Source organism: Seriola aureovittata, chromosome 23, assembly GCF_021018895.1.
Source record: "Seriola aureovittata isolate HTS-2021-v1 ecotype China chromosome 23, ASM2101889v1, whole genome shotgun sequence".
Lineage (NCBI taxonomy): Eukaryota > Metazoa > Chordata > Actinopteri > Carangiformes > Carangidae > Seriola > Seriola aureovittata.
Window position 1 is genome coordinate 11495127 of NC_079386.1, and position 15331 is coordinate 11510457.

Genomic DNA, 15331 nt, shown 5'->3' on the forward strand with positions numbered 1-15331 from the left:
TTAAATCAAAAATAATCAGCCATACAGCTAATGGATAGGCTTGCATAAGTAATTTTCCAGTTCCTCCACTTTTATGATAAAAGGTAATTTAACAACAAATCTGGGGCTTTTAAGTGAAAGAAGAGAAGTCTGTTTTTCTTCCATAACTCTCAGTATGAGCTGTGACGGTGCATATATTAATTCACGACTATTTCTGCATCTCAATCACATCAGACAGTTTTACCTTGACAGCTAAAAGTGTGAAAGCTAATAAAGGCAGCGAGGACTCCTGCAAAAAAGAAAAAAAAAGTAGTCGGAGCACTCCAAACGAAGAAGAAGGCGGATGATGAAATGAATGATGAAACAGATGAGGTTTTAATCAGAATCTCTTTACGCTGGCACTCTGTGGGAATTCTTCACCTCATCAGCCCTCGGTATCCTCCCCCACTGGACGATGGGCAACCTCCCAGAGTGCCTTGCTGCGTGGCCTTTTCAATAATGTAGAGGGGGAGAGAAGGGAGATAAAATGAGAGAGGCAAAGATTTCCTGGCACTGTGGGAGCCCCCTCTGTGACATTTACCTCTAGTGTAGCCCTCAATGTGTGTGCGTGTGTGTGTGTGTGTGTGTGTGTGTGTGTGTGTGTGTGTGTGTGTGTGTGTGTGTGTGTGTGTGTGTGGTGTGTGTGTGTGTGTGTGTGTGTGTGTGTGTGTGTGTCTGTGTGTCTGATGGCCCTATGCCAGACTAATGATACCCCCCTCTGGCACACTCTCCCGAGGCACTAAACTCTCTTGCTAGTGATGCCACACGTGTCCTTTAGAATCACACTGAAGGGAAAGTGGGAAGAAAAGTGTGAGCATAAGAGCAAGAAGGAGTGTAAAAAGTTTGAAAAGGGAAATACGGTAACAATACTCCCACCTAAGTGTGAAGCTGGGGAACAATACAATGGCAGAATATAAAGGGAAGAGAAAAGGTTAATGAACAGAAGAGACCGTTTTTGTTAGCAAGTGACAGAGAATGAGCAGAAGCCATCATCCTCTTTAATCCATCAGCTCCACCTGTTACCATTTCATACTTCATTAACCGTTCCCCCCATTTGCAGCACTGGGTGGTCTCCTCTGTCTCCACGGGGAGTCCCCTACCCCCCACCTGGACACATGGCATCTATCATTACCCCCCTGCTTCAGCTTAGGGCCTGCAGAATGTCACACAGCTGGAGCAGGAGGCTCTGAAGACAGATGAAAAAGAAAAACCCTGGTGAACGTCATTAAAAACACAGAGCGCACTTCTGCTGCCAGTAATTTAGTTATAAGAGGGACTCATTGTGGCGCTATATAAACCAACTTCAGCTCAGGTTTTCAGACAGAACATAATTGTTGAGAAAACATCTCAGCACAAGGTCTATTTAGTAGCAGTCCCAGTGATTACTGTCATATCACACGATCCTCCCAGGTGTCAAATTTACATTTTTATTTCTAAGCACTTTAAGGATTTCTCGTTCATATTGGCATTAAAGTTGAGGTTCAAAGCCCATTTTCGGCCTTGAAAGAAGCAGTTAAGAAATCTATTTCACTACATTCATTTAGTAGCTGTTCTGGAGCTTTTGATCATATGTCAACTTTTAAACTAACATTGACAAGAAGGCTTAGAAAAAGAAAAGTTCCACCTCCTGTAGTTAATGGCTAATTAAGCTAGCTTAGGTTCCACAAGTTTGTTGAAAATTTTAAAACAGGAATGCTGTAAGAACGGCTTTATATGTGCACTTGATGGCTGGAACAGTAACATATTGTACATGATATTGTGCTGAAGAGGTTAAAGAAAAAACTCTCCAAGTACTCGGTTGAAAGAAGATTATTCTGCATAAATTTTGATAATCGATTTCTCCTTCATTTTTCAAGAAAAAATGTTGGACTGCAGGTCGGACAAGACAACAACTGAAGAGGTTACCTTGGACGAATTTTTCACAAGTTTCTGGCACGTTGCATACTAAATAATTATATTAATTGAGAAAATAACAGTGAAACTAATGCTTGCTAAGTATCGATCTTATCCAGCCCCATTAACGTTAACATGGTGAGAAATCAAAACCTTCACAGGTTTGAGGGATGGGTGTAACTATCGCTCAATTCCATGACAACTGGAAAGACGCCATCTGATGGTGAGTCTTGTCAGATATGTTTGAAAGCTCCAGATTAGCTACTAAATGGACTTTGTGATGAGATGTTTCCTCAACTGCTTGAACCCCACTAATATTTTCAGAATCTGTACACGTTAAATATATGCAGTGATTTGTGTACATATCAGCACTTTCCACTTGAAAGGCATAGATACAAACGTATACACACAAAAATATAAAAAAAAAAAAAAAGAAAAACACACAAATACATACATTTATATTCCAAGTTTTTCCAATTTACATCAAAAACAGAATATACCTAAGCAGGCAGAGAGAAAAGCCTTTGTTATCTAATCAGTTATCATCAACAGACGCTGTCAAGTCAAAAAGATGACTCGGTGTCAGGGAGCTGAAAAGAGGTCACAGCTCAGTGTCAGCGTTTGTTTACACAGAGAGAGGAGATGGCTGACTGGTCGTGTAAATCTCCTACCTGTCTGTGGAGACAAACTACAAAATGAAGTGAGAATGTGAAGGTCTTGACAGAGATTAATGCTGACTTTAAATGTGAAAATAACCTGAGAAAACCCATACATTTCAAAGCGTGGCAACGCTTAACATCTCCAGTCACACACATTGTGACCTCACATACCATACCAACATACACCTCACATATAAAAACTATACAAGTTTTTGTTTTGTTTTGTTTTATGGAAGCGTGAATCAAGTTGTAGTTGCAGAAAATGATCTGTGCTTGTATCTAGAGTCAGATTGATTAGATTTATTGCATTACAACACATAGTTTGAGGCAAGGTGTCAATTACAAATGGCTAATAAAATAGACAAATTAATTTGTTTCTGATAACCTATTCCCTCTAATGTTTGCTTTTTTCTTGATTAAATGAATAATGTTTTGTTCTTAGATTTCTAAAACTACTCAGATAAAAGCTTTGTGGTTGACTTAGCAATAACTCATACACATAATCAATCACTGATGACAAGTAGAGTCACAAGTAGATAGCTTCATTTTTTAAGGGTCACTCGCCAAAAGGGGTTACAACCAGTAACTTAAAAATTTAACTCATGTCTGAAGACAGCACAGACTCTCACAGGGCAATGCTGACCCCTTGTGGATCAAACAAAGCACTGCGAGCACCTCATTTGACACCCATGTTCATGAGCAGCAGTAAAAGATCTGTGTGATCTTTGCTTTTTAAGTCTCTTTATTTCAGTGAGCCGTGTCTGGTGGCAGCAGCCTGTCGCAGAAGCAGCTCTCTGGCCAGATCTGGCCTGCCGCTCTTGGCCAAGCAGTGAGCCAGCTGAGAGGCCTTGGGTTGGTGTGGAGCAGCGGGTAGCGCCCTCCTCCACATGGCCAGGACGTGGAAGGCCTGCGTGGACAGGCTGTCCCCGGCCCGGAGCTTCACCAGTTGTGCAGCGCTACGACGGAGACGCAGGGAGAGCGCCAACAGGGCTATTTCTTCCTCTGAAAGTTCCCCAGCCAGCCAGAGAAGAAGAGAGTCTGGCAGGGAGTCTGGTGGGTGGGCAAGAGATGAAGGATGGAGGAATGAGCAATGTGGTTGAAATAATTTTCACAACATCAAAGGTGTTTCCTGATACTTATCAAATTATGGCTAATTTATGCAAAAATAGTCAGTGATGCAATGAATTTGGTGCAACTATCAAAAAGTTGGCCCCTTTCATATGGTTATGATTGATATCACTGATGTGTGAGCATCATTTTTGTTGTAGCTGTGAAGTGATTTTAAATTTTAAGTAAATTTATGAAATCTTCTGCAGTCTAATCGGCAAAAGCCTCCAGTTTTATACAGACATTTCTGTCTAAGAGTTCTCATAACCTTATTTTGCAGTGAATATACTTTAACTTGTTTAGAATTTAAATGAAAACAGGTTGAAATGAATGAACTACTATGAATGGATTTGTATTAAAACAGGTCGAAATATTCTTACTGGATTTTTTTTTAACCAATTTTTTTCAAAGAAAAAATATCAGATAAATGTTTAATATTTCCCTCTGAAATGCAGTGGATTATAAGATTATAAAAATTGGAAATACTCAAATAAAGTAGAACTGTACTTGATACTATACAATATGATAATGTACTTCATGATATGATACGATTCCATTAAAAGTTACCAGATTAATGATACTAATACTGAAATATTGATCAGTGTTAAAGCAATAAGCAGCACCACAGCAATTGAATCCATTTCAAAACATTACAGATTATTACATTTATTTGAAATTGTAGACATATTATCACAGACAAGGAATGCTTCAGTGTGCAGGAAAAGTGTGTGAGGAGAAAGACCAAGGATGGAAACTATGCTATAGTGGGGAAAAGAACTATGCATGCATTTATGATAGATAAAAGGCACTTCACCCACCTGTTTCCTCACATATCTTCACTCTGGCTGTGATGGGCCGATTAATGCTTCTCACCTTCTGAGATGAAACAAAATGAAGTATGTAAGAATATTCTTTCATCGTAAGGTCAACGTTATCACATCAAGTATAATGTTGAATATCTCTGTGAATGCTTCTTCACCTTGGGTAAAGTCAGAGACAGCTTACACACAGGATCTCCCAGGAGCTTTCCGTCCTTCGGGGCGGCTTTGTCCCCTCGCCACTCCAGCTCACCTCTGGTCACCTTGTAAAACACAGCCGTCCCCTTGTAGTGGGGGGAGCTGTGGTTCCCAAATGGATCCACTTCAGTTAGATGCACTAAGAGGTGATTGATGCGCTGACTGTGAAAGGCGATTCCCTCCTGTGGGACGTCATTTTGGTTGTTTTGAGTTCCTATTGCAAAAGAAGAATATTTAAAAAGAAAGATGATTTCATTTAAGTCAGTGTTATCTGGGGTTAATGCAGATATGAAAAATAACTGAATCAAGACTCAGCGAGTATATCATGAAAAAAAAACACATCACTTAAGAGTGAAGAAAGATCTATCTTGAGGCAAAAGATAATAATGGTGAGTTTGGTTTATTGTATATGGACAAAGGAGAACCATTTAATTAGAGCAGAGTCTGATATGTTGTGAAATATTTTCTTTCAGCCTTTTTCCCTCTGTATGAAGGCGAGGCTGCAGGTTCAGCTTTGAGCTACATGCTAATGTGCCAATGCTAACATACTTATAGGAAACAGGTAATGATTATCAATCTCTTGCTTACATAATTACTGAAAATCCATCAAATAAGTTTTAATAGCTGACTATTTTGCATTGCTAATTATGTATATAGCAATATTATAATGTCTGTCTTCACCCCTCAATGTGTATTTTCAGCAAATTAGCTCTTCAAACGTTGCTTTTAAACATTGCTAGCACTGCTAGCTTAAAGTTGCTGTAAACTAAGCTAACCTCTGCTTTATATATTTACTTTTTGCAGGAGCTGGAGTTACATGGAGGTTTTGCTTTATTATTTGCCATGGTCAGGTATGTTTCAGAACATATTTTACCTGTTGAATGTTTAAATATGAACCCTGGTGTGGGAGTTTAGCTAGCAGGCAGTATTAGTTATACTAGCATAATAACATTTGTTAAACCAAGCCTGATGGGGATTTCATTTGTTTTGCAGGTTTTTGGTCACAAACCAAAGTAATGGACAAACTGAAAATTTGACCTAACAGTAGTGTTAGATGAAATATCAGAGAATCACCAAAGTTATATCAAGTCATCCTATGGGAACCATGAACCAACCGTTTTTTGTGTGTGCCAATCCATGTTGAGATATTTTATTGGATAAGTGAAAACTTTGCATGAGCAAACAGATTCAAAATGTGATTGTTTCTGTCACAGGCCCATTGTATGTCAACTTCACACCCCACCTGTGGAGGTGATGTTGCCACTGAAACGTAGCAGAAGCTGGTCTCCTTCACACATGGAGATGTCTGATGAGGTCTCCAGGAGGCCGCTGTAGCCCTGAGCTCGCAGTTTGTTCAGTTCCCAGCTGAGGTCCCGGCTGGGCAGGGCAGCTAACAGGACAGTGTGAGGCTTGTCCTGCCGGTGCTGGAGGACGACAGTGACTGCGTGGCAGCCGACCGACTCCTCCAGCTCCTCTGCCAGGGAGGTGAGATGACAAGGCTGCAGTGGGGAGAGGAGACGAACCAGCAGCAGTCTGAGGGGAGGGAGGGGAGAGGCAGACAGAGACAGACCCAAAGTTAAGAAGTTGAGCTCAGTGAAGAGATTAGATTGTGGCTGAATAAAAGGAAGAGATGAGTCTGTTATCGTGGGCAGAATACAGACTTAATACACTTAATACAGAGTAAAGAATTCATATTACCTACTGTACACACATTATTCCCAAGGCAAGCTGTTTTAGATAAGAACAAGAGAAAGAGTTTCAGGAAATAATCAGGCTCCATTCTTATTAAAGGAACAGTTCACGATTTACAACTAATATTCTTAATGATTTTTTTAAACTGGTGACTAAATCAGACAGGCAGTCAGATACCTTTATTTTCTCATTGCTTATATTTCTCTAGAGATTTATTAACACTTTCACCATAAATGTGTGATTATGTTCTGACATAGAAATGCTAAAGCCTGGAATTCAAAGCATTTGAATTCCATACTGCCTCTTTTAAACCTCTTATGTAAAGGAAAGCTTGCTGTAAGTGTTGTAGCACTTCACATTTCATTTCTTGTCATTCTGTCTCCTATACTTTAACATGTTTGAATAACAGACATATACTTTTAACATCAAAAGGCCAGAGAGGTGGAACAGGAGTTGCATGAGTGGTGAGTTCATGTTCTTTATATACAATAAGATAATCTTCGAGGACATACTAAAGAGATTAAACTGAATTAAATTTGATTATCATTATTAACCATTATATTAAAAAAGTTAACAAAACTACACTGAGAAGTAAAATTAATGTTGTAATGATGATGACGTTTTTTAAAGACCAGTACCAAAGATTTTGTTATGGTATATCCAACAGTAGAAAAGCAAACTAACAAAATATTGCAAATTTAACCAACAGAACTAAAAGAATCTTTCTTACTTTTAAAACTTACTAAGATTAAATATGACAGTAAGATGGCTGGAGATTTGGCTATTTCTGCTGAACACCACAATAATTTCTGCTCTACACATATAAAAGTGTGTTTAATTGATCATATTTACATGTTTGTTTTGTTCCTGCAGTGGCTCGCATCAACACATCAAACATCTATCTCCATGTTGAAATTTCCACCAGAGCTGAATGTCCACAAGTAAGAATCCATGAATTTCAAAAGACTTCACAAAGGACCGTTCTCCCCAGATATGTGAAGCCTCACTCCCTAACTTTCTCTTTCTATTCTTGCTCTCTTTGTGTGTGACCAGGGGTAAAGTCTTCTATCTCGTCTATGTGGTTGGAGGGCTCCTGATGACAGTCACAGCTGGCAGTCTATGTTTGGATGTGGCTGTGAGGACGGCCCAGGATCCTGCTAAGCTGCTGCGTCTATCAAACACACTCATTGGACTCGTGGGCTTCAGACACCAAATACGTTTTGTGAGAAACCTAAAAATCATGTCCAGCTGAAGAAAAATCCTATTTATTATCAAAATATCATTTAATTACTCAAATCTTGTTAAGACAACACTATGTCTGCTCTCTTTGGCTAAAACAAATTCTAAAACAAATTCAAAATGCTCAATTTCATTCCTACATGTTTTTTGTTTTTCTTTATAAAAACATGAGCACAGTTTTGACTTTCTGTATCTTGCAGGCTAACTCCCTCGCAAAACAAAAACTGAAAAGACTGTACTTCACTGAGAGGTGTTAAGGGACTTTCAGTTACTCTCATTCACACAAAAAAATATTCTGTTGTGCATCAATCAAGACAGTGTTTACTGTTCTGTGTGTGTGTTCCATTCTCAACAGTTTCCTTGATGTGACAAGAGCAGCACAGCATGGATCTGATTTTATGAGATTAATACAGTTTCCTGGTTCCCCTGAGAGACATGTGAACCCGGAGTCAACATCTGTCAACTGCATCTCAGCAAAAAGGTACAAACAGGAAATGAAAACTATTAAATTGATCTGCAGCGCTTAAGAACTATTTCTGTTCTGTGGTCAGACACAGGATTTGTCACATCCTCATCTGGGCTGTGAGCAGCCAGCGCATAGTGATACTGTGTATGGTAGACAACAGCAACAAACTGAAAACCTACAGTCCTTCAAATCAGCTGCAGTGGCTGGTGGACTTCAGTAGGAAGGCTCAGGAACAAGGAGATTTAGTAAGAAAATTATTACAGTTTGGCATCCCAGCACATGTACTGCACCTGTAGCACATCATGAAACAGTTTTGATATTACGCTGTGTGTTTTTCAGATTGTACTTCTTGTGGATGGACAAACTGTTCAAATCAGCAGTGAACCTAAGACAAATGAAGCTAAAAATGAGCGTTACCCTACTCGTCTGACCCTGGGGCTGTCTGCACTGTCTGTAGTTCTGCTCTGGATGTTTCTGCCTCACATTGCAGTTTGTGCTGTTGTCTTGTTAAGTTGGAAAGTGCAACAACACATCCACTGAGAAGTGATGTCATAGATATGCTCACAATAAACATGTTAAAGGAGCTATTTGTAGGTTTTGCTATTGCTATATAGCTAATTTTAGAATCAACAGCTGTATACCAGTCAAAAGGAATGTTGTGAGTTCAGCATCAAACATCATCCCTCTTGTTTTGCTTTCTATTTTCTATCACTTCTTTTCTTCTACTGAAGTTAGCATGCTAACCAGCTAGCCCCGGCCCGGTCAGACTGTCTCATCATTTTCCTATACCGAGTTACTGTAGCGTCCAGTCTGCCCTGAAGAAGTAGGGCTGCTCAGATGACTGAGCTCTTGGCAAGACTGGTACGCAAACAGCTGTTAATGCTATACCTATGCTATACTTTTAAATTGGCCCAGTTTATTATGACCAGTTACATATCTTTTTTTCCAAATTTGTCAGAAATATAGATCAGAGATTCAAATAGATAACAGATGTTACAATAACAAAATAAGAAAATCATTCAGGCTTTCATATCCAATTTAGTGTAACTGTCAATATTTTGACCCAAGTGTCTCTTTGTAGCCTCAAGCTGGCGCAGAGCATTGCTCTTCAGCAAGGTTTCTAACACAACCTTTGCTCCTGCCTCCCTGCAGGGGAGGCCTTGGTCAAGGACATAATCAAGTGGTTACTGGCTTTTGAGTGTGTCCAATCTCTTACTTTGATTCTGTGCATAGTAAGTCTGTGGGCAAATACTGTATTGTGTGTTTGCATTTCTCTTAATGTATGTATTTTATTTTATTATGTTCCTTGTCCTGTAAATCACCTTTGATTAATGTCTTGTATTTAAAGGCCTATTTAAATAAAACAGATTTTTACTAATCTTATTAATGATTCTCATCAGCTATTTACTTTTGCACCAGGGATTTTTTTAAAAGGAGAAACCCTGATCTTACAAACCTGTCAAAGTTCTCTGTCAGCTCAAAGGATGCCAGTCCGTCCTGCTGGTTTCTGACCATGACTTTCTCCAGGACGGTCCACTGTTTATCCTTTGAGCCCAGAACAATCAGTTGCTCATTGGACGTTTCCTTTGAGGACTTCAAGGCACCCAGTATTCTGACAGAGATATCAAAACCAATGTAAAATACCCTATCACAAGAAAAAGCCCTGCTTTTAATATATTTTTGTTAGCATTGTATAGTCATGTGTGAGCTTCAAAGTGCAGGGATATTAAATCTTATTTAATTTAATTTAATTAAGACAAACACAAAGAGGCTTTATCTTACCTCACTCTGTGGCCAGCAGGTTGATCCCATGCTGGATAAACAGAGTGGGTGTGGTGATGTTTTGTCTCTTCACCTTGTCCCCTTATCTTCCTCTTTCTTTCAGGGTTCGGGGGACAGGGCAGGGTGACAGTGAGGGGTCGTCTCAGGGGCTGTGAGGTCGGGTGGGTGAGGTAGAGTAGTGGGCTCGTAGACACCACTGAATAATAGACATCACTTCTGGATTTGACAGCAGCCAGGAGGACGGCGTCTAACGGCTGGATCTGAAGCAGGAAACAGCTGTTCTGCATTATTTAGGCAGCAGTTTAGACAGAGTGGAGTGTGATATGAAAATATATATTTTTTCCTCCACACTTTTCTTTCGCCAACAGCATGCTGGTTTGTCTGAGAGAGCCGTGCAGAGTGGGAGACATTGGTTTTTGACGTACAATCAAGCAACAAACAGCTGTGGTGAAGTTAGTTCACGGATGATTACACTCTGAAGTCAATTCAAATATTAGCCACAGCTGGTTTTTTTTCTCCTTCTCTCTTTTGTTTTTTATGTCCCTTTTCCCTTACCATGTCTTACTTTGTTTTTATATCATTTCTGGAACAATTCCACTTTTTTGAATACTGAGTCGGAGGGCTGATCTCAAATTTACACAGGAGTTTTACCCAACTCTCAATCCCAAATAGCCCACAACAAATAAGTTGTGTAAACCAATGAATTTTGCAATACCATGCTTGTATTAAAAGTCAAATGGAGAGAAAGATGGATAATGATCAATTCAAGTCATCTCCATACCATGACCTGTGCCATTACTGGAGCAGTGAAGGCTCCTGGGAGGTAGTTGAGACAAATGCGCTGGTCCATGGGGAGCTTGAGTGACAAACCCCTACTGGGAACGGTGTAATTTTCTCTTTTTAGACAGGAAACAACTGCAAAGAAACCCAGGGAGTACACCTTCACTTCTGCAAATGAGCCCTGATGAAGACATAAATGACACATAAATGAAATTACCTTTTTCAGCCAAAGTATATGAATCAGTGCACCACAAGGCTCTAAATTAGAACCTGTTTATTTTTCAATTCAAAACAACATAGGAAAGAACATCCACCCAGCGACGTTTTATCTCTATGCAGATGATGCCGTTATCTATTCAGCTGGCTACAAACTGCTGTTTGGCTACAAACTCACTATTCCAATTAAAATGAACCCTGAATGCAGAAAAATAAGAACTCATTCCCATTCTCTATGAAATACAGACAACATTACTCTTCAAATAATAGATGGAACAGAATTAGAAAAGTCTCTCATACGTATATTAGTTTGGGTACAAATTAACCTTCACTATTCACACTGAATATGTATTACATAGAAACTTAGATCCAGATTAGGTTTTTATTTCGGTTTTAAATAAGAAAGAAAAAACCTTGTTCAGTCTACATTTTTATCCCCCCCTGGTTCATGATGACCTCTTTTTCATTGGTTTTATTTTGAATGTTGCATCACAAACTCATCACTGAGATTTATATCTTCTTCAAACAGGCATCACACCCAACAATGTGGATAATCTTCAGGGTCCCCAGAGTCTCTCTGGGCTTGGAATAATTGAGAAGACACTATATTTGGAAACACTGCCTTCATTGCAATCCCTCAATGCTACATTCAAAACATGTTTTTAGGAAGAAAGTCAAGCTTTATTTATGCCTCCCAGGTCCTATGCTAATGTGCTATACTGCATGCAAAGGTTACACATTTTTGTGCGACTAATTTATGTATGTTAATTTTTTTCAGTTAAGTTTGACCTGTCAATGAAAAGCACACATAGATCAAAATATACAGTTTTTGTTCATGCAGTTTTGAAAATTAAAATAAGTGAACATATGTTTAATATAAAATTTTACCCTCTGTCCTCCATACGTGCCCTCTGTTGTTACAGGAGTGACGTAGCTCACCCTCCTCTTCCCATCCATTATCTTGACAGTGACATCCCTGTAGCTGCCACGGTAGCGCGCGCAGAAAGGCACAACCACGGTCACAGGGAAGTGGAAGTTGGCTCTGTCTTGAACTTTGACCCTGATCACCCTGCTCACCAGCTCCTCAGTGCCGGTCACCATTAGGCAGCTGAAGGCGTCTGCCACTTCACACATCAGGACTTCAGCCACACCCATAGGTGCTCTAATAAAGCATGCATCTGGTATGTTTGATTGGCTGTCCTCCATTTTACCAGTGAGCCTAGATATTATTTCAAATAGATACAGTATGTACACAGATTAAAAACATTAAGCTGTGAAATTCAAGCTGAAACAAGAAACATGGGAGATTGTAAGCAACATGAAAAAGCTCCTAATTGCTATTAATATTAGAGGCTGTAATAGGAGTAGTAGAATTTGTAGCAGAAATATTATTATCTTCAAGCAACATTTCTGATTTAAAAATGCAACCATCTTAAGAATTTCTAAAATGCTGAAGCACACACATTTTCCATATCAGCCTCTCCCAGACTTGTCCTGCCCTTCTGATCTGAATTTTCCTGATTTGTTTGGCCTTTGGACAAATGTGGGCATTGACCTGACAGTGAACTGTGGGAAATAGCAGGCTATGGGGAGACTAGGTGGTCAAAACGTGTGCACCTTGTAATAAAGCAGTGCAGAGAGTTTGCTTCTGTATCACTGAGCAAGGGAAATGAGGGGAAGGAATCAAATCATTTCCAGACTTTTTTTTTTAGTGATAGGACTTGTTGACATGTTTTACTGTCTTCGAAAACCCATTAGGTTAAATAGCATTTTTGCTGTCAACACAGGTGGGAGCAGAATCAACTGATTTACTCTTCATAAGCAGAAATCTGTTTGTTGTCAATTGTATTCTAGTGGAGATCACTCACTTTCTTGTTTATAAGAGTACATAAAATGCTTCTGGCTTAAGTTTGGTTAAATGTGTCTAAAATGAAGAACCAGACATCAATATTAGATAATGATTTTAACAACCAAAGATGATGATTTTGTCAACTTACCCCAGTGTGATCCATTCACTCTTTGTCTGTTCTTTGCCCTTGACATTGATTTTCTCTGCATTCTTTTCTGTCTCCTTCAGTAACTCAGTCTGACTCACTGGATAAACACAGACCTCATTATCACTCACTTGACCTTTGACCTCCAATTCTTTCCCTGTGTCTTTCACATCATTGCAGTCTGATGTTTGCTCAGTGTCTGTTGACGGCCTTGTGTAGCTTTGATCACCTTCATCCTCATCCTTCTGTTTACGCCCAGAGTCGGATTCACATGGATCACCGGAGCTCAGGTGATTGTTGCAATCTTCAGGTTCCGCTGAAGTTTCTGAGTCTCTGGTGTCCTGAAGTGCTGCATCCACACTTGGTGCTTCTTTTGCAGATAATTGGACAATTTCTGCATCCAGTTTGGTTATGATTGTGCTCAGTTTTTGCATAATTTTCTCTGTGTCCTCCACTATACTCTGAAAAGTATCACTGAGGGAGTCTGAACAAGATATGGCTTTACAGTCTGGCTCTGAAAAAAACAAGCATATTGTACATGGGCAACTGCTGGCAACAAAAAAAAAGAACAGAATTATTTTTGAATTTTGTGAACTATTCATAATGAAGTCAAATGTGGTGTTTTGAAGTTTGTATATAATGTTTGTAGGTATTTGCCTTAAAAATACATTTTAAATATCTGCTTTAAAAATCATTTAGGGACGATGCTTACATTTAAACATCCACTGACACTTCCTTCAGTGTCTCTACTTCAACTGACACTTCAACTCCTTTCCCCGCTTACAGTGAACTGACACTTGAACTCCTTTAACTAATCAAAGTCTAGTTGTTACCTCTACACAAAGACTCACTGTGTTAAGATATTTTTACTTTTCCAATGTCTTCTAAAAGGTAGGAAAAGATATGTATCAATGAGATCAACTTCCATACCCAATGTAGACGTACACTGCTGATCACCGCCCCCTGGTGGACACTTGTTGAGCATGGAGGCACATTCTCTGAGGGCTTCTTTCCAGGCTGCCACTCGCTCTGAATGAAAAACACTCAGCTCCTTCAGCACTCGCAGAACTTTTTGTTTGCATTCTTTCTCCAACTGCTCTTCATTAGTATTCCTTCCTCTCCCCTCTCCTTCCTCTTCATCCTCCTCCTCATCCTCTGCTGGACTGAGCATCCTTTCTTCACTCCCTCTCTGTATTTCCTCTCCTCTACCTGGTTCTTTTCCTGTGCACCTCCTCCCACCCACTGTTTGCTTGTAATGATCTGTGGATTGTCTGTCAGCTTCAACCCCCTGAATAGTTTCAGTCAACATGTTGAGGAGACTCTCCTCCTCGCTCCCGCCATGGAGAGACTCAGCTTCATCTGTCTGTTTATTCGCCAGCAGATCGTCATCCATGCTGAGCTGAAAAATACAACATATAAGAGTCACAAATGTCTAATCTGGCCTGTTTCCTGCCCCCTTTTCAAATCATGTTGTATATAGCAAAAAACAATTCATTGCTTTAACAAAATATTGGTGAATAATATCTAATATTCACCAAGAATAAATGTATTCTGTCGTCTACCTCCTTTTAGATTTGAAGCCGAATCCTCCTTGTTCGCTGTGTCCTTGGCATTGAGTGTTCCTGTGCACAGCTATCCCAGTTTACAGGAGCCAATGCTGTATTTATATGGCTGCCAGCAGTAAAACATGTTGCCAAGGCGACCCCTGGAGGCGTGGCAGGGAGAGACAAAAGAGGAGCCACAGAGTAAAAGATTCACAGGAAGACAGACTGCTGTCTTCCAGACATCTCATCCCTCTCCTCTATTCTTCCGTCACTCATTTTACTGCTTGTATGTCCAGACAGTAAAAGAGCTCTTCAACTTCACCCACTCCTGAACTCAGTGAAGAATTTCACATTTTATTTTTATTTCAAATATCAGAAATGCCATGTGTTTTAAAGGCCTGTGTATGTTGGGGAGGATGATATAGAATTAAATTGTGGCTTTAGAGCATTTTAATACTGTGCAGAATGTCATTTTGTTTTAAGTAGAATTCCTGATTTTACAGTCCCAAGACATAGACAGTGGAAGGAGTATCCAGTATCCAGACCCTTTACTGAAGTTCAAGACAAATACCACAGTCTAAAACTACTCAATTGAAGTACATAAGTATCATAAGCAAAATGGTCTCAAAGAAACAAAAGTACTAATTATGCAAAAATACTCCTTTAGAGTGCTATATTATCAATAATGTATTGTTGAATATCATTATATTATGATGTAATGGGTCGATGCATAGCCAACTAGAAGGTACTTCACAGACTACTTGTTTGTTTCAAAGTAAAGCGCTGCATTGTATTTTATAAGTTCCTCATATTTCTTTCGTTAAAATCTTATTTACAAAAAAGTGAGTGGTATATTTCTCTCAAACATGTAGTGCAGTACAAGTATTAAGTAATATAAAATGATAATAGTACAAGTACAAGACCT

General features: G+C 39.4%; 1 protein-coding gene across 2 annotated transcripts; it reads right to left on the minus strand.

Annotated features, from left to right (window-relative positions):
• Window positions 1–2855: 2855 nt before the first annotated feature.
• On the minus strand, window positions 2856–14506 carry dthd1 (death domain containing 1). Of its 2 annotated transcripts, none has more exons than XM_056369279.1 (11): window positions 14425–14506; window positions 13793–14261; window positions 12866–13376; window positions 11757–12087; window positions 10654–10833; window positions 9873–10132; window positions 9547–9702; window positions 5937–6226; window positions 4657–4907; window positions 4496–4550; window positions 2856–3620 (listed from the first exon to the last, which is right to left on the minus strand). In XM_056369279.1, exons 2-11 carry the CDS (start codon window positions 14253–14255, stop codon window positions 3313–3315), a joined length of 2805 nt encoding a protein of 934 aa, XP_056225254.1. In that variant the 5' UTR covers window positions 14256–14261; window positions 14425–14506; the 3' UTR covers window positions 2856–3312. The 2 variants fall into 2 exon arrangements, with proteins under 2 accessions (XP_056225254.1, XP_056225253.1); XM_056369278.1 differs by having other exon boundaries at window positions 4496–4553.
• Between the last annotated feature and the right edge of the window lie 825 nt (window positions 14507–15331).

What these genes read in the sequence shown, in the direction of transcription:
- dthd1 (XM_056369278.1), bottom strand. Translation starts at nt 14,255, where the DNA reads ATGGATGACGATCTGCTGGCGAATAAACAGACAGATGAAGCTGAGTCT. An exon ending in GCACGTATGGAGGACAGAGG is followed by an intron (nt 10,834 to 11,756) that starts GTAAAATTTTAT and finishes TGTCTTCATCAG; the next exon opens with GGCTCATTTGCAGAAGTGAA. An exon ending in CTGACAGAGAACTTTGACAG is followed by an intron (nt 6,227 to 9,546) that starts GTTTGTAAGATC and finishes CCCTCCCCTCAG; the next exon opens with ACTGCTGCTGGTTCGTCTCC.